Genomic DNA, 26,665 nt, shown 5'->3' on the forward strand with positions numbered 1-26,665 from the left:
ACTCCCAAGCCTGCGGAAGCCACGCCTTTTCATTCTTTGAGATGCTTTCTGCAACCTTGCTGTTCCCACGGGTGATGGAGGTCACCAGGGGCCGATCGACAAGGCGGCAAAGACACACAGATATGACGTCATAACCTTAAGAAAAAAGCACATTTCGAATGTAGAAGAGTGTGCAGCACACAGAATAATCCTCCATCCACTTCTTGAGAGCAACATAGAATGGAAACATAGAATTAAAGTTGTTTTTTATTCAAACAAAACATGAGGACACAATTTAGACAAAACCCAACAGTTTAACATTTTTGCGAGTGTGATCACGTGTCCAAACCAAATCAAGTGATTGGCTAAAAATCCACTCAGGAAGTTCTGAATTTAAAAGTAAAACGGATCCAGTCAATAAGTTTCTCCATCTCCTGATTCAATCAACCATTTATGGTTAAGAGTCAATTTGCTCTTCGGGTATAGAGACCAGGCTAACCCCTGCCACTGTACTTTCATATGGTTGTTCATTTCCTCCCCATGATGAAGCTCGGGGTCTCAGCGTCGTCCTCTTTTTCCTCTTCTTCCCCACTCTTCTCCTTCCGTTCTTCCTCTCCACTACTGTCAGAGTCCTTGTCTTCATCTTTTTTCTCCTTCCCCTCCGTCTTAGCCTTCTTTGCCAACAGTTTCTTCAGCTTCAGCTTTTCTCGCTTCTTCCTTCGCTTTGCCGTTCGCTCCTCGGCCTCCCGTTGGTTCTGCCCCAGTTTCTTGAGGTAGTCCACGTCTTTGCCCTGCTTCTCTGCCATTTTGTCCAGAAAGTCCTGCCGCTGGTATTCTCTCCGGCGCAGGTGACGGTAGACGTGAAACTCCCCGCTGCCTGCGCCCGCGCTGGAGCCCATCACGTCCCGGACGAACTCCGGCGGCGCTCGCGGGGCCCACTCCTTCGGCCGCTCCGGGATAGGAGCGACTTTGTCGGGGTTCCGCATGAGCCGCTCCAACTTCAGACGCTGTTCCTCCGCCGGGGTCTTGGGGAGTATCAGCGGCTGAGCTTCTTTCCCCCCAGATTTCCCCGGTTTGTTATTTTTATGCGTCTGCGCCGCCATCTTTAGTTGCTATTGAGTTCTTCCGTTCTGCCCATTTCACCCCGGAAGCTATTAAAAGCTCCATGAATGACTTTTTAAAAATATGTTTAATTTCTTTTTTTTTAGCAAATAAATTACAAAGCACACGAATGCAAATATGGCTGCTGGTTGACTTTATTTTTTGAAAGTTAATTTAAAATTATTTCTTACGCAAACCACGTTGTTGGCGATTTTACGCTCTGACTGGCGTTCGCTTTGGCCAATAGCAGCTCAGATTAAACTTTAGGGTCCTACAAGCCGTCCAATCCAAATCCAGATCCCGCCCATCAAGCTTGACGTCTATGTTGTCCTGTGAGTTTCACTCATACAGGACCCAACTTGTACGTGTGCGACCTGTTTATTTATCAATACCGATAAAACATCGCAAAAAAACACTATGAACAGTTTAATTAGATCCACAGCTAGGTGTATGCGGTCCGGCGCGGCCGCGTGCTTACTCAGGCCAGCTGACGGACTTGTGCGAGCGGCCTCGGCCCGGTTCTTGTGCGCGGCGGCGGACCTCCAGAAGGACCTTGGTGAGATGGTGAAGAAGGACAAGGTGGTGGTGTTTATGAAGGGGACCCCGGCACAGCCCATGTGTGGCTTCAGCAACGCCGTGGTCCAGATCCTCCGGATGCATGGGGTGGACCAATACGCTTCCTACAACGTTCTGGAAGACCAGGAGCTCAGAGAAGGTCAGTAAGCTGGGACAAGTTGAGTCCGAACAACAAGTTGGCATCTTTAATAGGTGTTTAGCTAAAGGCACAGCTACTTAATCATTCAGCCAGTCTGTAAATGTCTCTCTGTTACGTTTGCGTCCATTTTAACCAGACTGTCATTTCCCTGAGATCAGCTCTGCCTCTCAGCTCTTTGTATTTCCAAACGTTTGGGTTTTTATCAGCGTCCTGCAGCAGCACCAAAGGGTGTGGCTCCAAGCAAACCATCCGCCAGAGATGAGATCAGAGACTTTACTGCTTTTAAAATCTAATTACCAGGGTTGAGAAGAGAGGCATCGATCCAAGATTGTGTACTTCACAGCTGGGTTTGTGTTCTCAGGTGTCCAATCTTTTTATTTTATTTTATTTTATTATCTTGCTTCTTCTTCTCGGAGCGGCATTTCAACTAATGTCATTATATGACTGTGGATAGTGAACAAAAATATGACCGGAGTGCAAAAAGTCCACTTAGTTGTACAAACTGGGTAGTCCTGTTGTTGGAAAATCTGGATTATTATTTTTTCCCTCCATAAGTCAGAGTGGTGTCATCACACCCTTCATTTTTTTAAAAATTGATTGAATAAATTCATTATATTGCAAGGATACAGTTGTACGACAACGTCCAAATATCAGAAAAATAAAGTTTTAATATTACCAGAATAAAGTTGTATTATTAGGAGAATGAAGTAGTAACTTTATGAGAACTGCAGCACAAAATGAAAAATAAAAATAAAATGAGGAACCTTGAGCATCTTGTGAAGTTGTACTTCGACATCTAGCTTACAAATGAGGAAATACTTTATCTTTTAACAAATTAGCATCAAATTCCTGTCAGTAGGAGGACACTGAAACGATTGTACAAGCGTCCCGAATTTAGTTTCAGAATCACACGAACTGATCGCATCGATAACTCTAGAAGCTTTTTCTTCCTCATTCAAACAATATTTTTATCATAATTTTGAGACAATTTTCTGGTTAAAATTGTAGCCTAGCCCTGATACGCCGTTGTACAACTCACTGAAGGGATGATTGAAATAAAAGTCACTTTTTGAAGATATTTTCTGTCATTTGTATTTTATTTTTTAGAAAAGAACCCGTTTAAAATTGGTTCTGGTATAACAAAAAAAAAAAAAAAATAGTAATAGATTTTATTTTTAAACTTGATCCTAACCAAAGCTCTCCGTCGTGACTCAGAAGCGTCCTACCTCCTTCCTCCATTGTTCCCTTGGTGACTGATCTCCTTGTTTCTGTCTGGACTTTGATCCGTAACAACAGGAGTCAAAGTGTTCTCCAACTGGCCCACCATCCCTCAGGTCTACTTCAACGGCGAGTTCGTGGGAGGCTGCGACATCCTGCTCCAGATGCACCAGAACGGCGACCTGGTGGACGAGCTGAAGAAGCTCGGCATCCGCTCGGCTCTGCTGGACGCCGAGAAGGAATCCAAGTAGGAAAGAAAAAGAGAAAAAAGGAGAGAGAGCGTAACAAACATCAAAGGAATGAGAAGACAGAAAACGCATTCATCAGGTTCACACTTCCTCCTGATCTCTGGCTACACTTCCAATGATTAGAGATGAATCAGCTATCCAGGTAGATTGAATACATTATGCAGCCTGTTTACTGCTAATAAAAACGACGGCGTGTTAGGGTGATTGTAGATAAAAGCTGAGAAAGAAAGCTCATTCTGAGACTGATCTCGGACATTTTCTAGGAAAAAAACTCAGAAAATTGCAGCTTTTCTAGATTAACCTTTGATTTTCTGAAAAACCTCAGAAATTCCGAGATCAATCTCACAAGTTGTCTTAAAAGAACCCCCATCAAATTTCTGAATTTGAAAAGTCAAAAATCAGAAATTTGCACAAAAAAAAATTTCTGAAAAATTTCTGAGATTAATCTCAAAATGTATTCCTTTTTTCTCTCTATCATGTCCTTAATATGGCATCGTAAACAAACACTTTAAAATTTTTTTTTTTTTTTTTTTTTTAATGCATTACAATCAGAGCCTTTTGCACCGATCCAAAAATAATACAAATCATATCGGCTTTAAAGTTCCTATTTGTTTTTTGTTTTTGTTTTTTACCTAATTTTGCCAAATCAAAATGGTTAATTCCTTTGGGTAACATTTAAAGGAACAGAGTTCTGTATCAACTTCGCCACGGTTTCCTGCCATGTTACCTTCAGAAATCTGGACTACCTCTTCTCCACATTTGGTTCTCCCTAAATTCAGACTGATTTCAGTTCAAAATGATGTCGACACACTTAAAACCTTCCAGATGCACTGCCTGTAGCTCCACTACGTAAAGAGGGAACAGGGATTAATATGCATTATAATAAAAAAAAATCCAACCTGTTTGCTCTTTTTGCTGTGATTTATATACAAAGTCTACCAACTGTGTTTTTCTGCTGAAATCCGCTGAGACGCACCAAACACACTTTGCCTCCTTTTCTTCTTCTTCTCTGACTTATTTCCTGCCCTGCTGGACAAACTGAGGCAGTTTGAATTTGTTACATCAGTCTTTTTTTTTTTTTTTTTCCCTTTTTTGTCACCGAAGGAAGACTGTGTTTATATTTTGTTTTGGAGCATCCTCCAACAGTTGTATTATGAAGTGAACATGTAGTACACTGTAAGATATTGTACATTTAAAGCCTATTGTTAAATGTATTTTAGGAACATGTTAACCCTGCAACAATTAAATATTTTCAGACGCAGATGACGAGTCGGCTCTTTGTTTCTGCCGTGTCTGACGGTCACTTTTAATGTTAGACAAAGATAAGTTGAAAAGGCTGTTTTTACATTATTATTGATTTATGCGTGAGTAAACTATCCAAACTAGTCTACTAACTATTCCCTGTATTATTAATTTATGAATAAACTGAGATTAGCTCAGATCTCAAGAGTATTACTGAGCTAAGTTTTGAAATTAAGAGTATTGCCATCAATAGTCCAGTGAGATAAATCTGCCCAAATTGATCCCCAAAATCAACAGCTGCCTTATTGCAATAGTATGTTCTCATGTTTTTCCTGTTTTGAAGAGTAGCAGTGTTTTTGGTGATTTTTTTACTCTGTAGATAGTTTTTTTTCTTTCTTTTTTTGAGGGCAAGTTAACACAAGTAGCTATTTTAGATGCATCTTTAGAGAATTAACAAACGTCTGTCTCACTCCAGTGGCAGGATCTCTTGACTTTCCCATCTTGAGTAGTTGAAACAGGAAGTTGTGTAGATAATTAAAAATGCTTCACTTCTGCTTATTTTCTAGGAATTGTTCTGGCGTTGCACACATTGCATCATTAGTTGTAATATTTAAAACAATTACGTCTTAATGTGGGAGTTTTTTTTCTTCTTCTTGCTTCACGAATGAATTTACTCCAGTTAAAGGTTTGATTTTTATGAATGTTCAATGTGACATTATTTTACTGCAATAAGCCTTCGATTGTGAAACCTGCTGTAGACGTTAAGGAAACAAAACAGCTGTGCTGGTTTGCTCCAGCTTGTCTGGAACAGATGGTGTTCACAGCTCTTATTTTTTTTTCTTCAGATAAAAGTGCTAAACATTATTGTTCTGTGTTATTTTATCTATTATGACAGGAAAAATGTGCTGTTTTTGCTTGCTCATCTGATCTGAACCGTCAGCCTTTAATGTAGAATAACAAAACCGAAACACTAAAAACTGAAGGAGGGCATCTCTTGCAGATTGTTCCTTTGTAGATCCAGAAGTCACCAAATTTAGAGAGAATGCAGAGCTAAAAGGAAATCACTTCAGAGCTGAGGAATAAAAAATACATAGTGCATGGTAAAAGTATTCATACCCTTGAACTTTTCCACATTTTAAGACTTTACAAGATTTAACGTGACACACAAAGTAGTTCATACTAAGCAAAATTTGGTTTTCGGTCCTTCAATTCCAACTATTGAAGTGGATCAGTACAATGCCGCCTAACCATGCAAAGTAAAAGGTTTGTGGGGTCTAATGGATCCCATCTCTTTAGGCCATGGGAGGATTGATGCATTTCTAATATTGTATAAAACAGGTTTAAGTGGAAAATCTGCAGAATGTGCCAATTTACTTCCAGTGCTAATTGAATTTGTTGAGCCCTAAGCTCAACAAATTCAATTCTGACTCTTTATATAAATGTGAATTACCAATGAATGAAATAGCATTTTTTGGTTCCAATTGATGTCAGAAAGAATTGTGAAAACAAAATGTCAAAATGCTGGTAAACCCAAAACACTAGTGATTCAAGACACACCGCACAAGATGTTTGGGAAATTATTTAATACAAAATAATAAATCTGGACACGTTTCATAAAAAACAAACAAAAAATTAAAACTACAGTTAAATACGACATCTCTCCTCCCCAGTCCTGTGTTTGTGCTGCAGCAGAGGGAGACCAGACCAGATGGACGCGCTCAGAGTTTCTGCAGGAAGCGCAGCACCAGGTCTCTGAGCGTGGCCCGCAGCGGCTCGTTGTTGTCGCAGACGATGTGCGTCCCGTCCTCCTCCAGCTGAATCAGGGTGTCCTCGGCCTGCAGGTGCAGGATGTGTCCGTCTGCCGTCTCCTCCACTTTGACCTCTGTGATCCCGTGCTGCTCGTCCAAAAGAACCAAACGCACAGGAATGAAAACAGCCCAGTTTTAAAGAGGCAGTGTTCTGTGTTTTCCAGGCACTTTGGCCAGTTTATAGCACAATCAAGTAGCTATGTTATAAAAAATGCCATTTATATCAAATATAACTTAAAAGAAATTTTCCGTCATTATTTAACACCTTGAAATTGGGCCTCTGCCTCTTTAAGTAACTTTTGCTCTTCCTGAAACTCCGCCTTCAGGAAGTCATCACAACATGTCTCCTCTATGAACCCTTTAACAACGTTTTTACCAGCGTTTCACTGAGAAGTAGCTCAGCAGATATGCAGTTCAACCAGATGTTTGCTAATTGCTGCTGGCTAGTCTGAAGGAGCTGAGTGGGGGAGTCCCGGAGGAAAGCTGCTCTGTGAGCCGAATGCTCAGCTTGTAAACTGTAGGAGGAGCTTTGCCCTCTGAGGCGGTGCTAAGTCCACCCAGGTGTTTTGCTCAGCTGAATGGTTGCCATGGGAGATTAAAGGGCTTCTCAACATACATGAATCAAAGCAACACTTCAGGTATGTTTTTGCGAGGGAATGGCATTATAACACGATATAAAGCTCTAAAAAGTTAATTTTACATGATACTGCCCCTTTAAGAGAACATTCACTCTGACCTTTTGCAGGGTGGCCAGGAAAGCCTCCAGGGGCACAGCTCCGCTCAGCAGGGGTTTGGGCGCCATTGTCACGGGGGGCTCCTCCATCACCCGCTTCCTCTTTTTGCTGGGGGCCACAGGAGGCGCTTTGGGCACCGACTTGGCAGGGTTAAGGTTAGGGGTGGGGAGAAAAATGTCAGCCAACTCCAGGGGCAACAAACACTTCCAGCACATCCTGCGGTCCTCACCTGCAGCGTGTGCTTGTTGTCCTTGGACTGCAGCACTGCTGACACAGTTGCCACGGAGACGCCGGGTTTAACCTCAGAGGGTACCAGTGAGTTGGCGAGCTAGAAGAGGAAGAATCAGGATTCTGGGAATTAAAACCCCCTAGAGAGAGACTCTAAATACTCCCATGATGCAGAAAATGTCAGTTTCCTCTGACTGACGTCAGTGTTACCTCAGGCAGGATGTAGACTCGCTCGTAGCGCCGCCTGAAGGGCAGGTTGAGCACGGAGCAGCGCCTGTAAGGCATGGGAGGGGGCTGCAGCTCCAGCATCAGGTCCGAACGGTGGGACTGCGTTAGAGGAGGCTGGGTGTACTGCTCCGGACACACCACATGTAGGGGCTGCAGGACAGACACGCGTTCAGATAGCTCACTTTCCCACATTTTGTCTTGTTGTAAACACAAATGTCAGCGTATTTAAATGAGATTTCATGTAACAGATCAACACAAAGGAGTGATTAATTGTGAAGTGGAAGGAAACTGAGACAAGAATATCATAAATCTGTTCGTGGTCCCACATCATTTTTAAGAGCTGTGGTATACTAACATACGTTGTCAGTCATAATCACCAAAATAACATTGATAAAGGCTTGAATCTGTCATGAATCTGTAAAATATACTCACTATTTGAAATGAGTAACAAAAACCCTTTTTTAGGATATTCAAATTGTTTTGAGATGTGTTTGTTTTTAAATCTATAGGAGACTCTATATCTTCTTGGGTGCCCGTCTGATGTGGTGTACCTCAAGGATCCATCTTCGGTCCCATCTTGTTTTTCATTGTACGTCCTGCCTTTGGGATCAAGAAGTACAATATTTCCTTTCCTTGTTATCCAGATGACATCCAAATTTATTAAGTTGGATGCCTCAGACTCACTGCAGCCTCAGTCGTATTGCCATTAAGATGAAAAAACACTGCTTGATACAAAACTCCCTCAGACTAAATTAAAATAAAAGAGAAATCTTAGTATTGGGAAATTGCGCCACTTTTATGATGCAACTTATTTCCTTGATCTTCTTCCTTGTATAGTTTCTCCCATGTCAGAACTCAGAGTGTTTTAGGACAAGTCTAAGCAAGTAAAACCAGTTTTAACCAGTTTTTATGCAATGTGTCAAATTGCTGAAACATTTGTTGTTGTTTTTTTTGTTTTTTTTACTTCCATTCATCATCTCTAGATTAGACGACTGCAAATCTATCATTAGAAGGAATCAGAAAACATCAACATCTGACGCCAGTTTTTCAGATCTGCATTGACTATTTTGTCCGGTTGCTTTTAGAAATGTTCACAGCTTTTTATACATTTTGTTCCATTCCAGAGTTACGCACTATGTTGTGTTAAACTTTCACATGAAACCTCAGTAAAAGTAAAGTTTTTGTTTGAAAATGGTTTAAATGCAGAAAAGTTGAAGACGTATGAATACTTTTACATGACCAGCTGACAAACTAAGCCAAGTATTATCAAAGACTGGACTAAAGAGGGTCAAACAAAGCCTGTAGTGGAAGCTAGCAGCAGCTGAGAACCTGGGTGAACAATAATAAATAAATAATCCTGACTTGTATCTGAACCTAACAGAACTGCTTTCTAACCCATCCTGTCCTCGTTTCTTCTCAATGAAACACCTGCCAACTTCGGAATATTCTGTTTTCCACATTTACCCACAATTATTTTTCACCATTTTACTAATGTAGAAATTCACACAAAATCAACAGATCCCCCCATTGTTTCGGATTCAAGTTTAATTACTAGTTAACTGAAATTTTTTTACAAAAATGCTTCAGGTTTCAGTGACTACTAACTCTCACCTGCAGGTGGCAGTATTTCTTACTTCTACAACACCACTGCCCCAGTCTTATTAGGTTATCAGCAGTCAGTGATCGATGTGGCGAGTAATGAAAACCTGACTATTTAAGTTCTTTAAGTAACACAAATAACTGCTTGCTTTTTTTCCATCATTGTTTTCTGCCTGTATGGATATTTTTGAAGGAGTTTAATATATAAAAATATATTTATATTTTTCAAATAGTAATATATGTTTGCAAAATTCCTTGCAAATATTTCTAAAGTAGCATCACAAAATCAGTCATTTTGATGGCAAAAAAAGACAAAAAAAAATATTACGAAATCCTATGGCCTGGTAATCAAAAGTTACGGTTTCTCCTACAGTTTCCCACATTTTAATATTCTAGAAAGCACATAAATTTTAAGAATGATGTGATGATGTGAGCTGAATACCTGCACTTCCTTCAGGAGCTTTGAAACCTGATGGAAGTTGAGCCTAGTGTCAATGGGACAGTAAACACATTTCATGGCTAATGGCTGGTACGGAGCCAGGGCATCCAGGTAGGAGAAATCTGGCTCTGAAAGGAAGAGAAAATTAAATAAAATCAGCTTCAAGATCAAGTTGAAAAAAACTTCTTTTTTTCCCCCTTTTTCCTCAGCGTCTGTGTGGTAGTTACCTGTAAAGATGACAGTGTTGAGGCTGGATTTGCCCCACAGCTCCATGAAATGAACCACATCGCCAAAGCGCAGTGAGGGGTGACCGGTGAAAACCACGCAGGGCTGGCGGAACTCGCTGCTGAAGTCGCCGTGAATGCTGGGATAGTGCTTCAGCTTGTTGGTCTGGATCAGCTGGAACACAGAAACCAAGGTCACCACATCCATTTCAACAGCTTCCTCTTTGTGAAGCTGCTGGTCTGGTAGAAAAAGTCTTTCAAGATCAAAATGTTGCCCATATTAAACATTATAAAAATGTTGTTTCTATTTAGTTAAGTTTGACTGAATTTTACATTCTAGGTAATAAATCCAGGGATTCTGCAGGTTTGCCAACTCAAATTTCAGACTTTTTAAGGCTTATTATGAATGGAATTTAAGACCTCTACCACCACAGACACGTATGAATGTGGCCCAGACAACTGCCGATAAATTTCCACTTACTCAAAGCTTGCTAGCAAGAGTTCATTAGCAGCTAGTTAGCGGGAGCTTCAACTATCTAGAAGCACAAAACGCAATAAAGATGTCTGAGTGGGACTCAAACTTTTGCCTGACCAAAAAGTCGCATGAAAACAAAAAAAAAACTAAAATGAAAAATAGAATATATGACATTAAATAGTCTTTCCATGACCAAATGTAATGTAAATGCCTTAGCTAACTAGCTAGATAGCAGTTAGTTAGCAGCAACTAAACCTTACAAGGGGTTTATTAGCAGCTAATCCTTCCATGACAAAATTTAAGACCTGTGATTAATATACCACCCTGACTCCTAAAATAATCACCTTAATCAATTTTTGCCCAAAGTGATATTTTTTCACCTAAAACATCAAAAAATGACATAGGCCATTATTTTAAGAAGGTAACATTATTAAAAGGCCAAATTACTTTTTAAGATGAATTTAAGACATTTTAAGGCCTTAATTTTAGATACATATAAAGAAATGTGAAGACTTTTTAAGGATGTGCAGATGCCTTGTCAATCTAATGGATTGAAATCAGTCGCCTGATGTGAATGCTGCTCAAGCTCTGCACTGGTGGAAACTCAAGACAACATTGCTGGATCTTAAAAGTGTCACCTCAATTTAAACTTTTTGATCTAGAAAGCTGTTTTCCAGCTGTAATATTCCAGCATGTGAGGTCATACTGACAGAATCGTTTTGTCAGAAACTGCAGCATCATTGTTGATGCAGCAGGTGGAAATTACCTCTGCGTGTGGGAAAGGAGGCTCAGGAAGATACACCTTAGTTTGCTTATTATGACAAAGCCTGAATCAGAACAGAAAAGACAGAAATTAGAAGTGGAATAAGAATGATGAAGAAGTAATGAAGAAAACATGAAGAGGTCTTAAGGAAGAGCTGCTCACCACTCAGCAAAGATCTGTGAGAACTCCAGGGAGCTGTTGGCTACGGGAGAGATGAAGTAGAAGGGCGTGGTTCCCAGGTTGGCACTATCGATGAATTGGTATAGACACTCCAGCAGGTCGTATATCACTCCAGAGGAGTAGCAGGGAACCAGCACGTTGCCTCCCGCCCGGATCGTCATGGCTGCGGGGCCAAACCCAACAACAAGCTTCAGTCAGTGACTTAGATCGAAAAAAATAAAAAAAGTTAGGTGAATTGTTTCTTCTGGACATTTTTAAGCTACCCAGATTGCTGCAGAATTCTCCCAGCATGCCGTCTGGGTTGGCGGTGGGCATCTGCGTGAGGCCCGTCAGAATCAGAACGTCGCTGTTCTTCAGGGAGCTCTGGTCCATCGGCTGGGAGGAGAAACAGGAAGCACACTTTACCAGAGCGCTCTGTGACTGTGTGGCTTAGTTTTTGTGGGAACATGAGATCGGCGGCGTTTGCCTCTTCCCTCGCTTTAAACTACACTAAACTCCCTTCAGTTTTGGTTTAAATTCACCAACACATTAAACAGAGTCTTCTTTTTACACCCTGGTTTTGTTTCAAGGTATCTGCAGGTTTTGGCAAGAAAAATTTAAGGCTTCTTAAAACCTTTTTGTTAATGCCACATTGAATGAAATTTAAGTCAGAAAAGAACTATAAATACAGGGAATGGTTGGGAGATTCTACTGCATTACAATCAGGCATAGCAAAAATTGAAATTTCTTGACTCTGTTTGTGGCTCTTGGCAGCAGCTTTGTGTTTCTTATAGAGTAACAAACACAAAGCCGCTAAAAGAGTAAGACACCGTCTATGGCTCTGTTTGCACAGAATGCACCTAGCATCGTATGGGTTGACATCAGCAGGAGGAGGAATTTACCTGCGGGTGTGTGGTGAGGAGGGAAGAACCCGACACGTAGGACACCTTCTCGTGATGCGACTGGATGATCCAGTTGGAGCTGCCCAGTGAGTAGCCGGAGCTCAAGGGGGAGACCTGCACGGCTCCAAACAACTCCTGAACAACAGAGTCAGGAAAGCAAACAAACATGAGAAAAACAACAACTGTGGCCTGGAAATACCGTGTTGAAACATCTTACAACAGAAACAAGATTCAAATGGACTGCAATGTTTAGATTTATCTATTGTGGTGTTTTAGAATAGAGAAAAAATAACTGTTTAGTATCTTAATTTTCTGCAAACTTTGGTATCAGTCAGTCTAATTATCAGTGTTGTCTAAAGTTTAGCTGCATTGATTTATTTTTTGTCAGTATTTCTGAAATATGTTACAAAATATCAGAAGTAGGGATGCACCCATTCACTTATTCACTTCCGATACCGATATCTGAGGTTTGGTATCGGCTGATCTGATACAGAAGAACAGTGCTTAAAACTTTTTTTATTTTTTTTTTAAACACAGACATAAATGTACTGAATTACAAATTTATTTGACAAGTCTGCACCAGTACAGCTCACTTAAATACACTAAAATATTCACAAGCTTGGTCAAACATGTAAAAACAACTTTAATCTGTTCAGTCAGTGCAATTAGGAGAATAGTTGTTCCTACCACTTTCTGGGAATAGCCGACGAGCTGCACTTTGCTGAGCGCCGAGTTGACCTCCTGCATGCTGTAGCACCGTTTCCACGTCCACACGTCCACCGCGTCCTTCAGTGGCCCAGGAAGCATCCTGATGCAGAAGAGCGTCATTTATTTACATCAACTGGTGGTCTAATAAAAAGGTTTCACAACCCTGAAGTGGATTTTATTTTTAGTTGAAAAACAAAAACTAAGAAAGGAAGACCTGGAGCTAGAAAGTCATTTTCAAGCAGAACGCTCTGCGCAAGACTCCACTGCTGAAGAAAAATGTATTGATGAAGCTCATTTCAAGTTAAAATACTAACAGAGCATGGTTAAAAAAAGCTAAAAACAATGAAGTTTGGAGTTGGGAGCACCATGATATTTTTTAAAATATGTTTCAGCAGACCTCATATCTGAGGGAAGGACAAAAGAAAAACTGTACCAATATTTTTTTTTTATTATTTTTCAAAATTAGCAAATAAATAACCAAGGAAAGTGAACTGGTGTCAAAGAAATAAAGTAAAATTCCAAGTTAGTGATGGAATCCAATGAACCAAAGATTACAAAGCACAGAAGAGGCTACAAGAAATTGAATATGTTTTTTTTTTTTTAAGTCTTTGTGTGTGTTTATTATTTGAGTCGCTGGGAGATTATTTCTGCTCAACAAAAACAGGCCACGGAAAATTGGGAAAAGCCTCGAGAAGCATAGAAAAATCAATTCTACAAAACTAGTTCCCTTTAAACTTTTTCCACATCTTTTGTGTTTAATTTCCCAACCTCTGAATTTCCTTGTTCTTCCAGCAGGTGGCAGACTGAGCTTTGGGAACCCTCTCCATGAAGTTCACCAGTTCCTCCATCAGCAACCTGCAGGGAAACGAGGGTTCTTACTTGTTAATAACTTCATCGGTATATTAAAATTATTTTACATGTAAGACGAAGGAGCAAGTGAGATTTTTAACTAAAATCTAAAGCAACAAGCTACAAAAAAAAACAAACATTCTCTTTATTTCTTGAATTGTTCTCTTTTGTCATTAACAAATGAAGTAAAAAACAGCAAATGATGTTCCATCCATTTTAGCGCCCTCCGTACTCACCTTCCTATCTGCAGGGTGGGCTCTGTGGCGTACACCGTCCCTGTGAATCCGGTGTGTTCGGTGATGTAGGGCAAGGCCATCATACAGTGGTAGTTGGAGATGAGGATGACGTCGATGGTGGAGAGATCCAGCAGTTCTCTCTGTGGGAGAGAAATCAAAAAGAATTAGACCAAGATGAAGAGCAGAGTTTGCTTTTTGGTTGTTTACAGTGATGTATAGAATACAGATGATGCAGCAGTGAACAGTACATATTGCCTAGGTTAAGCCATACCCACGTTTTCTCCTAATAACAATCATCTCAGTTGGATTATTTACCTCAGGGAGACAGAACTCGGGCTGGGAGTCTACAAACACTCTGCCGGCGCATTCCTTCAGTTCCTGGGAGGATGAAGAGGACTTTTATTTAATCTGTACCTTAGAAACTATTCATGTAAAACTGTTTTTCAGCTGTATTTACAACCTTTCATTGTACATCACACTAATTAAATCCCTCAATCCTATAACTCCTCTTACCTTTTCCAGGTTTAAGGTCCCATCCTTTAAGACCCAGCCAGGCAGCTTGGAGAGTCTCGGACTGATTATACACAAAAATAAAATAAAATTAAATTTAAAAAAATATTTAATCAATACATCCCAGTCATAAACAGCTAAATCACTTTTTTTTTTTTTTACCTGTGCACCAGAGGAAGAGGCAGAAAGTTGAGGACAGACGTGGTGTCCAGTCCACAGTCCAGCATTATGGTGGTGGATTTGAATTTGAGAACATTGCAAGGCAGCGTTGGGTGACCGGACAAACAGTACTGCAAAGAGAAAAAGGGGACCAGTAGGCTTTCATGTAAAATATAACCGGGTAATGTCAACACAACCCCAGAAAAGATGCAACAAATTGTTGCTTTTAAAGTGTTTTGAACAGAAACAAGCTTCCTTTGTCATTGCAAGGATATGAAATATAAATTATAAGACTATTATCAAACGAACTGCTTCCAGTTTTCACTATATCAAACAGCATGGGAGGATCAGTGTAAGTACAGTCCTTAGCCTTGTTGTTAGCTGCTCGGCTAACCACAGTGAATGGATTAGCTCCTAATGCTACTTTCTAAAGCTCTCAAGACCTCTTCTCAAGCTGCTGTGGCATTATGTATTATTTTAATATTTGTGTTATTTACTCACCAGCTTCATTTTAAGAGAATATAGGACTGAAAAATGCTATATTTTAGCCCTCGTAGCTAACTTGCTAATATTTTGTGTTACATTGTTCAGTCTCCGCTCGTGATGTATGCTCTCTACCGCCCCCTGCAGGAACTGAGTATAATTCCACCAGACGAGCCAGCTCTTTAACAGGATATTATTGATTTTCCTGCCAGAGTAAGCAAGGTGGATAACCGAATCAAATTAAAGATTAATTAAATTAAATTCAGTATTTATCTAAACAATGTCACATGGGTACATGCCCTCTCTCCCATCGTTTTTACTAAGAACTGAAAACGATATTCATAGAAGTGTTATCACAGTAACAGCGGGATGAAGGTTTATAGCGTCTTATAACACAACTTCCCTGACTTGTTTTATTATTTGGGAACTGATACCGAATCCGTAGCAATCAGCCGGTGCGTGACCTGGCTGGAAGTACTCGTGAGCGGCGCAAGACAGCTTTCTCTCCAGGAACGGAGGCAATGCGTTTGCCGGGTGACACAGTCCTATTAGTTTTACGTAAATATGATATACATGGTTGAAATCACGAAAGACCCTGAAAGGCACAGATAAATGGTCAACAGAAACATAGCCCCACCCCGCTAGTCTCGCTGGCTTGTAAATGATGCGGAGCCAGTGTAAAACCTCTACCCTCCCACCCCCATGTAGCTCCCAGTTTTGCTCGCAGCAGCAGACTGTCAAACTCAAACAAGTTTAGCTGCCGCCGAGTGACTCATACAGGTGCGCTGTTGCTAACAAATGCCTGTGACCGCACAATAATGAAGCACAGCTGATGTGGCAACAGCCGGGGACAACCAGATTTCCGGAGCTGCCTCAGGCCTTGTTGTTGTTTGTCGCGTTCTATCCATGATTTTGGTGTCAGCCGCTTAGCGCGCGGGTTAACTCAGTTTTTTTAAACGACAAAGGTCGATGTCTTTTAATGGAGGATTTGTGCAGATAGCGGTGAAGAGAATTTACGACTGGGCAAGGACAGGTAAGCACTACTTTAATACAGCGCGACCTTTGTGTCACGACTGAACAACTTCATTGATGTTGTGACATACGGTTTTGCGAAATAGTTAACAGCTTCTGACAGCGAAGTTACTATGTTACTAACAAAGTCAAGGGACTAATCCATGAACATTGAGACAAAAGGTTAAAGTCTGCTAGTGATGTTTAAAATCCTCGTTTCCAGAACCAGTCAGTCTTTACTTACACTGCCAGGTCGCAGTGTCACTATGTTCACAGCGCAGCAGGAGGTGACCGTCAGCATCCCTGTCATTTAATTCGGAACTTTAAAAAAAAAAAAAAATTACTTTAACACTTAATTTTTCTGATGTGGAATGACAGAACAAACATTTTAAATGATTTAAAATGATGGTGTATCAATAAATTATATCCCCGACTCCTACGTTTCTCATGGCTTTTTAACCAGATATTGATTTAAAAGAGTAGCGGCGAAAAGCGAAGGAGGTGGATAAAAACAATTAATAGTATGTTACATCGGAATACCGTCTCTACTGCCTTGAAATAGAGCCGTTAGCCTAACAGTCCTGAGACTTTGGTCACAGCAACCAGGGCCAGATTTACATGGATGTGAGTCCTGGGCTAGAGCCTGATTTGGTGCCCTTAAGACAGAACAATGATTTGACTAATGCAAATGAATGGTTGAATGGTAAATTTAAGTACATCAACTTGTACATCAGCAGATATGAATTGATGCATGGCAGTTTTAATACGTCCACTGGCCATGTTGTTCTTAAAAAACTCTACTGTTACTCCGCAGCAACTCCTTAAAGATTCTTGAACATGAGTCACGGCAACATTTAACTTCACTTTGGGATGAATATTTTGTGTTTCTGAATTGAATTGAATAATACTGAATTCATTTTGGATTTTCTCTGATCCACAAAGGATCAAATATGTACATACACCTCTACTAATGTTCAGGGTTTCCCCCAGAAAACCTGATTTTTTTTTTCTGTTGGCTATATTGGATTTAACAAAAATAATTTCTTGCATTTGCGGCTGATGGCCAGTAGTTGGTAGTGTATTTTATGATACATTAGCGTCCACTTCAGTGGACATAAAAATCCACAAAAAGCACAAGAAAATGGCTTTTAGATAGCTGTCCACTGTAGTGACCACTATACATGAAAGGGTTAAATAAGGGGGGGGGGGGGAAACTAAAACAAATAAACAATGCTTAGCCTGGCAGGGACCATTTAAAGCCTGGTGGCCCGCCAGGCATATAATACACTGGGGGGAAGCCCTGAATTTTATCCGGTCCAAAACCAGTTTCAATAATTTTCTCCAATTTTAACCACCAAGCTGTTGGCTTGAAGTGAAGTTAAAAGAGTTTATTGGTAGTTTGATTTTTGTCTCGTCTTGCGTGTCGTCTAACAACATCTGTATCGTGGTCTTTTGTCAGAACAGTGGAGGTACAGGCTAGGCTTCTCTGCCATGGGGAGCTCCTGCAGTAATCATCTGGGGATCCCTCCTCCGAAGGGCCCCAACCATGTGGGCTGCACAGACTTCATGATGGACCACACTGCACAGGTGACAGACGGCAACAAAACTCACCCCATGTCCGCACACACAGGGCCAGCTATGTGTCTGTGCGTTTGAGTGGGCGTTGGATTTAAATAGGCAAAAATGGTTCTCTGGTATTCCTCCAACACAGTCAGTGCCAGTCAAAGGCATATGCAAACTAAGCAGCCATTTCAGAGTGGTCAGACTGTGGAATACTTAGTTATTAGGTTAAAGTTTAAAAAGAAAACTTTATTTTTCACTTTTCTGCATGATCCAGTCCTCTCAAAAGGACAAAAATAAGCATAAATTAGTACAAATCCATTCAATAAATTAGAATATTATTGTAAAGTTAGTTTATTTCAGGAACTTTATTACAAAGTGAAACATTATTTAGATTAATTACACAGATCTGTTAATTATAATGATTTTCCACTTGGCTAATGAAAACATGACATTTAAAGTTTGAATATTACATCAGACTAATGGAAAAAAAGAAAACATTTTTAATACAGACACATACCCTTTAGTAAAATGTTTAATACCTGCTTAAAAATTGTCAGTTTCTTAAAAGAAACTCTTAATCTGACAAGTCAGCTTAATTTATTGAAAATAACTCTGATAATGGATAACTCAGATGTATAAAGTGAGCATTTTTGAAGACGGATGAAATAAAAGGAATATTACCGGAGCTGTACTGAATGATGTCAGCTGGCAGGGCCCCGGAGGATTTCCACCCAGGGCCCCAAACGTCACCGGACCGGCCCTGCCCTCACATACTTCAGCAAACACACAACTACTTAGTTCTGAGGAGGAAATATTTTAAATAGTTCCAGATCCAGTTGAATTGTTTTTGTTGTCCTGCTGATATAAAATGAGGTGTGTGTGTGTGTGTGTGTGTGTGTTTTAACAGGGCAGCTTCTTCCGGTTGTACTATCCCTGCCAGGAGACGGAGAAAGCCGAGAAGCCTGACTGGGTCCCGAACATGGAGTATTTTTACGGCCTGGCCGACTTCATGAAAATCAACCGAACTTGGAGTGAAAAGATTTTCGAATACCTCTTTGGTGAATATGTGCAGACACACACATCCTCCAGATGTGCATCATGCTTTCTTTTCTTACTGTTAGTTTTTATTTTTTTAATTGTCAGACTTAATTTTACTATCAAAAATGGCCAGATTAAATCCAAATGTTAATCTAATTTTGCTTATTACAAGTAGAAAAACAATACAAACCAGTTTGGCTCCCATGTGGAGAAGTAATTACCTCCCTTTTTAGATTACAGTGCAACTCTTAGTAACAACATCTCTTACAATTTCACAAACCAACGTTCGGATCTCACATCAGTTTTTCAGGTTTCATTAGAAATATGGGAGCAAATTTCTAATGAAATCTGAAGCATCAGGGTTTCAGAAAGGCCTAGCTTAAGGGTTGAAAGTCTGTGGTGAGGAGGCAGTTGATCAGAGGGGAATCTGAAAGCAGAAGTGAGTTAAAATTCACACTTGACACTTCAGTTTCATTTCAGTTGGGATTAGCTCAGCTATAAACTTTCTTCTACTTTGATCTCTAATTTCAGATGTTTTACCAAGCAGAATTATTGGGACGTTAACAGAGAAACAGGAGGGTTTGTTTCTATTCTGATTCTTAATTCCACACTGTCGTCTGGTTTTAATATTCCAGGCTCCTATAAGATCCCCGCCTACATGGACGCTCCGTTTAAATCCAGTGAGAAGTGTCCCGTGATTATCTTCTCCCACGGCCTCGGTGCCTTCAGGTACACACTGTGTGTAGGTTTTTTTCCCTTTACGGCTGGAGTTGCTGTTAACTGAACATCTGTCTGTTTTGTTCCAGGACTTTGTATTCAGCTATATGTGTAGAGCTGGCCTCTCAGGGCTTCATCGTGGCGTCAGTGGAACACAGGTAAACTCACCATGCCGAGCATAAAGTTGGCTAATGAATTTAGTCAAAGTGAACTCTACCTGAACTGACCTGACTGCTGATATGGGTCAGTTAAACCAAGGTTTGAAGAAGCCTCGGTTTCACTGAGATGCTGGGGAAGGTGTTAGATCGACACGAGTTGACGTCGCTGTGCACTGCCAGTCAAGCTGGCTGCTACACTTTTCGCTTTCTTAAGAAAAAAGCTAATTTGGCTGTTTAGAAATATTTCCAGTTGTGAAAAATTCCAGACAAGCGCCACCCATGTGTGAAATCTACAGCTGCCAAACAAGCAGAAAGTCTTGTTAACCGGCTAATGTTAGCTTTACACACGTGCTAATTCTATTAGCATCTACAGTAAAACCTGCATATGGCGCCCATATCCGGCGGTCGTTAGGTGACAGACGGGGTCCAACTTGGACCATCACCGGCCAACACCCAGACACAGGACAAACAACCTTACACACATACATACACACACACACACACACACACACACATACAAAACTAAAGTTACTTCAACTAATCAACATGTATCAACATAAAAACGATTACTAAATTTAGTACTTCTTTGCTTTTGAATAACTTTTTATATATTAAAGTAAGAAATTCTATGGGTAACATTAGCATTGTAATAATGTAATTAATATATTATTTTAGCAGTGGCTCCTCCAAGAGCCAAAGTCCTGTCTTGATGAAAGTTGATCAATCAAGACATAAATGTAAAACCCAATTAATACATTTACAAAATATCTATAAATAAAAAACATGAAATAGTCACCCCACTGTTGCCAACGTGGCGACTTTGTTACTATATCAGTGACTTTTTTGTGGGAAAAATAAATAAATGGGAATTGGAAGGTCAGATTTTTTTAAGATGGGTGACCGGCCAGAAAACTACAATCGAAGCGTTGCTATAGGACCCTGATCAGAAGCAATTCCACCTCTGATTGGCTGAAGGGGGGAAAAAAGGCATCTGCATGTTCAAAAACCCATAAATGTGGCTAAATTAAAAATAATTCTGCAAAGGCAACTATGGCAAAAATCCTTCACTGATAAAGACTCAAACACAACCATACCTTTTGTACTCACTGAGTTTTCTTGATATATTCAACTGGTTTTAAAAGGAGACAATTCATTTGTCACAGCACACGTTTTTCCATTTTTAATTGACATTTTTTTTGTTGCTACCCTGTAAAACCAAAGCCTATCACCAATCACGAGTGCCTGATGACACGGAGCCCAGAAATACAAACCTAGATTTTGTCATTTTGAAGAAATTCTGTCTGACCATCAGCCAAATGCAGCAGAGAGGGCCGGCCCTCCTCTGCTGTTTGTCCGTGGAGTCGGAGTGGAAAGGGTGCGCAGACAATGGTACGGACCAGCTCATCACATTTTCTTTTCAGTATAGAGACAAGGGGACCGTATGGAGGAGAGCATAATGGCCTCGGCTGCTCTGTGAGGGAGCCGGGCCGGCCGCGGCCGGGTTGAAGGCAGGAGCCGCGTAGCCAACACGTGGGCCTGTCGTCAGCGGACTCGCTTTGCCACAAATCTGCGACGCGGCTCCGGTGATTCAGCCAGCAGCCGCCTCGCTCCGCCTCCAATTGCGACAGAAACCCTCAAGACGGAGGAGAGAATGACGCTCACGAACGAGCCTGAACACGAGGGCCAAGCCTCGCGTAGATATGTGCAGATGTCAAGACAGATTTGCTTTTTAATTCACCTCAAAACAGGATGTTTCAGTAGACGGACCTGAAACCAAGACTGTTTTTCTAGTCCCATAAAGGAAGTTTATGTATCTGCTTCTTAAGAAGCAGATAAACTTCTGCTTATTCAGCACAATTATAGGATTGTGCTGAATGTCACCATCTCATAAAACCCTCTTTTCTGAGACTTGTTAGAATTAAATATAGTTATTGTAGATGCTAATGGCTGTTAGGAAGAAGCGTCTCCTGTAGCAGTCTGTGTTACAGCAGTTCATATTGAAACCTCTGATGTTGCTGTTTAACAGCGAGGTCCGTTTTTTCAGAAACACCCTCAACGGTCTCATTTTCTGCTTCTTTTTTTTCCTCCCCCCTCAATGTCTATTTTGCGTTTCCCCTCCCGGCAGAGACGAGTCGGCCTCGGCTACCTTTTACTTCCACGAGAAGACGGAACCCGGGCCGACGCAGGAGAGCTGGCCCATGTCGCCATCAGCCTCGGATCGAGACAACCTGCTGAAGGAGTGGCTGTACTACAGAGCTCTGAAGCACGGCGAGAGCGAGTTCCCCCTGAGGAACAAGCAGGTCAGTTGAGATCTGCCAAGTCATGCAGAGAGGGCTGGCCACTCATGGATTTCATCACTTCTCAATTTTCGACACAGAAGGCTGGCTTTACAGTGAAATAACCACATCCTTTCTCTATCTCTCTCTCTCTTTTCTTTTCTAGGTAACCGGCCCACCCAACATAAATGTGCATTTCCAGAAGTATTCATTTCCTTTGAATTTTAGCTCTGTTTAAATTAGGGTTTCTACAGGTTTCACAAACTCAAATTTAAGACTTTTTAAGACCATCATCAACAATAACATTGGAATTTAAGACCTATTTCTGCACGGAAACGTATGAAAGTCATCCAACCAACTGGTGAAAAATTTGCATAATTTATCCACCATAGACGCAACCCCCCCCCCCACCAAAAAAAAAGCTAGTTAGTTAGCTAGTGGAAGCATGTTAGCAGTTAGTTAGCAGTAGCCTTGACTGCATCGAGTCAAAGAATCAATAAAGATGTATGAGTGTGACTCAAATCTTGGCCTGACAGAAACGTCGCACGAGAAAAAATAAATAAATAAATACAGGACATAAAAGGAAATAAATTATATAATCCTGGTGATATGGTCTTCAAGTTTTATCACAATATTTTGCGTTACTATTGTAATAACGATAAAATGACTATGAACTATTTGTTATGTCTGACTTGATGTAATAAAGTCTGTATGTATGACTGTGCGTCAGTCATTTGTTGGGAAATTATAGCCCAACAAAAACAAATATAGCTTGAAAAACATTCCCGTTTGTCATGTGCCTCTTTAGGACACCAGTCACATGAAGAAGTGTGATTTGTGTCACTAAGCTGAACACGGCAACTGTATTTTCAAATTCATTGGTCAAACAGTGGAGGAAATAAAACAATCAGCTGTGACAATAAGGGCATGTTTGATCGATTTTAAGCATTAATTGGAATTTATAGCAACAAGAATAAATCAGAATTCTTAAGATAAACGAAACAATAAATGCCCACCCCTGCCTGTGATTGACATCTTAAAGGCCAACATACTTTTAAAAAAAATAATTTTAGACTTTTTAAGGACATCCTGTAAAAGACAAAAGGATAAAAACTTGAGTCTGGGAGAAAAACAGATTTGGCAGAAATAGTGGTTCTACCAACTAGAATCGGAGTGTTTAAATACAAATGAACACTTTAAGGATTTTTATTGCCTGAGAATTCTGAAAACCACGTAGCATTTTGCTCTCACTTCACACTTTAACACTATTTAAGATGGGAAACACAGAGAGAGGTGTGCGGTTATAATGCAACAAAGTAGGAGCATGAAGCTCTATGATACTTATTTAATTTGATCCGATCCCATTTTGTTCCCGTTTCCAGGTGAAGCAACGAGCCGACGAATGCATCCTGGCTCTGGATAAACTCACCCAGATGAACTCTGGAGTAGCAGTGCAGAACGTCCTGCAGACGCCGTTCGACTACACAACGCTGGAGGTAATGCTAATGTAGCTATGGCAACAGAAAGAGATGCGTATATTCTAGCAGATGAAATATTGGATCTTGCTGTATCTTTTGCAGTGTAGCTGCATGTTAAAGCAACTTCATTTAAAGGGGCATCCTGGATAGCTGCTGCTCTGATAATAGTGTTAGCTTAGAAAGTTAGCAAAGTTGGTAATTTTGTGGGATATCTTCCAAAATAAGCCACCTTCTGGTGTCAGATCTACAATAAAGGCAGCAGCTATAACATCATCACTCACATGAATTCATATGTAATGGAAAAAATAAATTTTAAATGACTTCCTCTCGTCTCTGTGGCACCAGAATTCCATGGACCTGTGCAGGACAGCAGTGATTGGACATTCCTTTGGCGGCGCAACCGTTATTGAATCCCTGTGCAAGGAGGTTAAGTTCAAGTATGTTCTCTCTTTACGACACACCCATTCCAGAAAGTCACACAATATTTTACATTACCGTACTCTTTAGAAGCAGCAGCATCTCTTCATTTTTTCATCTTACATACCTTCTGCAGCAGGTTCAGTGAAGCTGGGAAAGATGCTAGAGGCTGCAAAAGGTTGGAGACTGGGGTGATGGTTCACTTTACAGCAAGACGACGATCTTAAACATGCAGAGCATAATGTTAGATTAAAGCATGTCCATGTGTTATTGGTCTGGTTAAAGTCTGAACCTAAATCCAGTTAGGAATATGCGGTAAAATTTGAAAAACTGTTGACAATTTTGTTTAATCTGATTGAGCTGCAACTATTATGCAAAAGAATGGGCAAAAATGTCAGTTTCTAGTTACGGAAAGCTGGTTTTATAATGTATTGACTCACTGGGGATGCACAGCAAATTTTCCTGATTTGTTGAATACTGCATACACTTTTTGTCTTGAGCACTTCTGCTGTGTTGGTTCATCAGAAAGTCCAATAAAAACACTGAAGTTTGTGGTTAAAATATTGCCGCAAGCTTTAAAACTCTGCCTTCCAATCAGGTGTGGCGTAGCTCTGGACGCCTGGATGGTCCCTTTAGATGACGAGATCTTTCCTCGGGTCAAGCAGCCCATTTTCTTCATCAACTCCGAGAAGTTCCAGTGGGCGGGAAACATCAGCCGCATGAAGAAGTTGGATTGCACTGTCATAGACAGGAAAATGATCACCATCAGGTACTGGGAGGACCCACAAGTCGTAGTGATATAATAAACCGGTCGTTAATGCTCTCATATTCCAACAGAGGCACGGTTCACCAGAGCTTTCCAGACTTCACCTTCCTGACCGGGAACTGGATCGGGAAGCTGATGAAGCTGAAAGGGGAGATCGACCCGGAGCTAGCCATAGACCTCTCCAATAAAGCAACTCTGGCCTTTCTGCAACGCCATCTTCGTAAGAAAACCCCCACCTGGTCCAGCTAAAAGCCTCAGTTCAATGTCTCCAGAACATCAGCGGGTCAAATTTAAGACTTTTTATTTCCACCTTCAATGAAATTTAAGACAGAAAAAACTGTAGATATAGGAGGTGGTGGGGAATTGTGCAGCAGTAACTCAAATTTCTGGGATCTGATTGTGGCTCTTGATACCAGCTTCATGCTTCTTGTACTGCATATTGTCACCTTCTTAATATAATGGCCCAAGTCATTTTGTGCCAAGTGACATAGGCCAAAAGAAAAAACTAAAACTTATGCTATTACAGTAGTTCAGGAAGGTAACGATATGGGTCTTTACAATCTTAACCCTGTAGTCAATGTCTTCTTAGTCGCCTTGCCTCATATGGGTTGGCAACAGAGACGAGCCAGCTGGTAAATTTAAACTTATCCATGAGACTTGATACAAGCTAGCTAGCAAAAGCTTTTTTTTCTTTTAAAATTTGTTTCAATAAATAACACAACTCTTTGCCAAGTGAAGCATAAATTAAAACATGACAAACCTTTGCTTAACTGAAAGTCCTACAAAAAAAAAAAGTCCTACAAAAGAAAAAAAAAAGGAAAACAAACACCAAGACATTTTTTTTTAGCAATAAATTCATGTTTTCTGCTATCTGGAAAGTTGGTTTCAAAAACCACCCAAATGTTTAGTCACAATCACAGGCAATGTGCCTCATCAAGCAACCCAAGTGGAGCCCCGGCACATTTGGTCAGCTGGTTTTACCACTGTATGTGCTGTACAATGGCTGCTGGAAAATACAAGTGTTCTGCTGTTGACTTACCATCCAGAAACCACTTGCAGTAATCTTGTTTGCGCAGGAGGCTTCACTACTTCTGCGTCTGGATACGATTCAGGGTTAAAGATGGACGGTTGTAAAGTTGTGCATCTGTTAAGCAGCCATTTTCACATGGAAGTGTAAACGTTGAGTCGGGGGTGTGGCCAGCAGCAAATTATTTGGATGCAACAAGAACCCCTAAAACACCTTGATCATTCCAAGTTGAACTGATCAGACTGAAATCTCATCATCTAAGAATGATTTGGGGCAAAACCTGTTTGAGGAAGCATAATAGTTTTTTATTTTCATGAATTTGAGACATTCATGAGGCCGACTTAACTTTACTCATCTGGATGTTTTTCATATTTTGTAGATCTGGAGAAGGATTTCAATCAGTGGGACCCTTTGATTGACGGACACGACAAAAACCTCATCCCAGGAACCAACGTAATTCTGCTCCAGTCTTCTATGTGAACACCCTGATGGGCGTCTCGTGCTCCAGAATCTCTCCCAGCTAAAGCCGGTTCCTCTGAATGAGGAGAATGCGTCGGAGAGAAAAGCCAGTCTACCTCATAAGCAGGCAGGACAAATCACCAAGTGTACCGCTGATTGTATCAAGAGGCCTTGATGTACAAAGGACTTCCTTTTACTGTTGGTGAAATCTTTTTTTAGCTTCCAGGTTCATATTTGTTCAGTAAAAACCAAGTATTTTAAGCAATTTGTTTGGATCTCGACTTAGATTTTTGTCCTAAACTATAATAATCTGATGCAAACTGGTTTTAATTAGTAGTTCAGCCAAATAAAAAGGCCTAATTTTTTCAACACTAACGCCTACAGTAAGATCCTATGTGCTGCAGCTCAGTACGATTCCTCATGGGTGAATAGCACGTACAATGTTTAATCGCATACTGTCTATAATCTACGTGTTTTAAATAAACTTGTATCAAATAATCAGTGTTGTGTTTTTTTTCTTTGGTTTTAGGGAAGTAAGGATGGAAAATCACTCATTAATACTGACCTGGAATATTTATTGGGTCAACACACAAAAATAAAAATGGTTTCAAAGCATGCATGTGTTCACAACAAATAAAGAAATTGTTTCCACTCCACAAACCAACAGCTACAAGTAGTTTAGATGTGTAACAAAATAATTAGAATCAAGAAAAAAATACTGAAACTTTTACAAATAATTCACCTGCAA

General features: G+C 40.5%; 4 protein-coding genes across 5 annotated transcripts; 2 read left to right on the forward strand and 2 right to left on the reverse strand.

Moving 5' to 3' along the window:
* Positions 1 to 228: 228 nt before the first annotated feature.
* On the reverse strand, positions 229 to 1,394 carry prkrip1 (PRKR interacting protein 1). Its single transcript, XM_015032534.1, has one exon. It carries the CDS (start codon positions 1,080 to 1,082, stop codon positions 507 to 509), a length of 576 nt encoding a protein of 191 aa, XP_014888020.1. The 5' UTR covers positions 1,083 to 1,394; the 3' UTR covers positions 229 to 506.
* A 47-nt stretch (positions 1,395 to 1,441) lies between these two features.
* Positions 1,442 to 3,621, forward strand: glrx5 (glutaredoxin 5 homolog (S. cerevisiae)). Its single transcript, XM_015032535.1, has 2 exons — positions 1,442 to 1,795; positions 3,092 to 3,621. Exons 1-2 carry the CDS (start codon positions 1,498 to 1,500, stop codon positions 3,262 to 3,264), a joined length of 471 nt encoding a protein of 156 aa, XP_014888021.1. The 5' UTR covers positions 1,442 to 1,497; the 3' UTR covers positions 3,265 to 3,621.
* Positions 3,622 to 6,196: 2,575 nt separating this feature from the next.
* Positions 6,197 to 15,034, reverse strand: ints9 (integrator complex subunit 9). Its single transcript, XM_015032531.1, has 17 exons — positions 15,026 to 15,034; positions 14,528 to 14,655; positions 14,369 to 14,429; positions 14,171 to 14,233; positions 13,856 to 13,995; positions 13,539 to 13,625; positions 12,750 to 12,870; positions 12,063 to 12,197; positions 11,445 to 11,556; positions 11,164 to 11,344; positions 11,005 to 11,065; positions 9,767 to 9,938; positions 9,543 to 9,667; positions 7,484 to 7,651; positions 7,275 to 7,373; positions 7,048 to 7,185; positions 6,197 to 6,398 (listed from the first exon to the last, which is right to left on the reverse strand). Exons 1-17 carry the CDS (start codon positions 15,032 to 15,034, stop codon positions 6,222 to 6,224), a joined length of 1,977 nt encoding a protein of 658 aa, XP_014888017.1. The 3' UTR covers positions 6,197 to 6,221.
* A 652-nt stretch (positions 15,035 to 15,686) lies between these two features.
* Positions 15,687 to 26,415, forward strand: pla2g7 (phospholipase A2, group VII (platelet-activating factor acetylhydrolase, plasma)). Of its 2 annotated transcripts, none has more exons than XM_015032532.1 (11): positions 15,687 to 16,040; positions 17,478 to 17,605; positions 18,489 to 18,639; positions 19,255 to 19,348; positions 19,426 to 19,494; positions 21,620 to 21,794; positions 23,153 to 23,266; positions 23,594 to 23,685; positions 24,264 to 24,434; positions 24,503 to 24,651; positions 25,838 to 26,415. In XM_015032532.1, the coding sequence occupies exons 1-11, from the start codon at positions 15,977 to 15,979 to the stop codon at positions 25,936 to 25,938; spliced, it is 1,308 nt and encodes a 435-aa protein (XP_014888018.1). In that variant the 5' UTR covers positions 15,687 to 15,976; the 3' UTR covers positions 25,939 to 26,415. The 2 variants fall into 2 exon arrangements, with proteins under 2 accessions (XP_014888018.1, XP_014888019.1); XM_015032533.1 differs by having other exon boundaries at positions 17,483 to 17,605.
* The last annotated feature ends 250 nt before the right edge of the window (positions 26,416 to 26,665 follow it).

This window comes from Poecilia latipinna, unplaced genomic scaffold, assembly GCF_001443285.1.
Source record: "Poecilia latipinna isolate Pla-1442-1.1 unplaced genomic scaffold, P_latipinna-1.0 Scaffold244, whole genome shotgun sequence".
In the NCBI taxonomy this organism is placed as follows: domain Eukaryota; kingdom Metazoa; phylum Chordata; class Actinopteri; order Cyprinodontiformes; family Poeciliidae; genus Poecilia; species Poecilia latipinna.

Coding starts and splice junctions, on each gene's coding strand:
- prkrip1 (XM_015032534.1), bottom strand. CDS start 1,082: ATGGCGGCGCAGACGCATAAAAATAACAAACCGGGGAAATCTGGGGGG.
- glrx5 (XM_015032535.1), top strand. CDS start 1,498: ATGAACAGTTTAATTAGATCCACAGCTAGGTGTATGCGGTCCGGCGCG. Junction 1,796..3,091: donor AGACCAGGAGCTCAGAGAAG/GTCAGTAAGCTG, acceptor CCGTAACAACAG/GAGTCAAAGTGTTCTCCAAC.
- ints9 (XM_015032531.1), bottom strand. Junction 12,871..13,538: donor AAGAACAAGGAAATTCAGAG/GTTGGGAAATTA, acceptor CTTCTGCATCAG/GATGCTTCCTGGGCCACTGA. Junction 12,198..12,749: donor TCGGCTATTCCCAGAAAGTG/GTAGGAACAACT, acceptor TCTGTTGTTCAG/GAGTTGTTTGGAGCCGTGCA.
- pla2g7 (XM_015032532.1), top strand. CDS start 15,977: ATGTCTTTTAATGGAGGATTTGTGCAGATAGCGGTGAAGAGAATTTAC. Junction 19,495..21,619: donor GTGGCGTCAGTGGAACACAG/GTAAACTCACCA, acceptor CCCTCCCGGCAG/AGACGAGTCGGCCTCGGCTA. Junction 21,795..23,152: donor TCCCCCTGAGGAACAAGCAG/GTCAGTTGAGAT, acceptor TCCCGTTTCCAG/GTGAAGCAACGAGCCGACGA.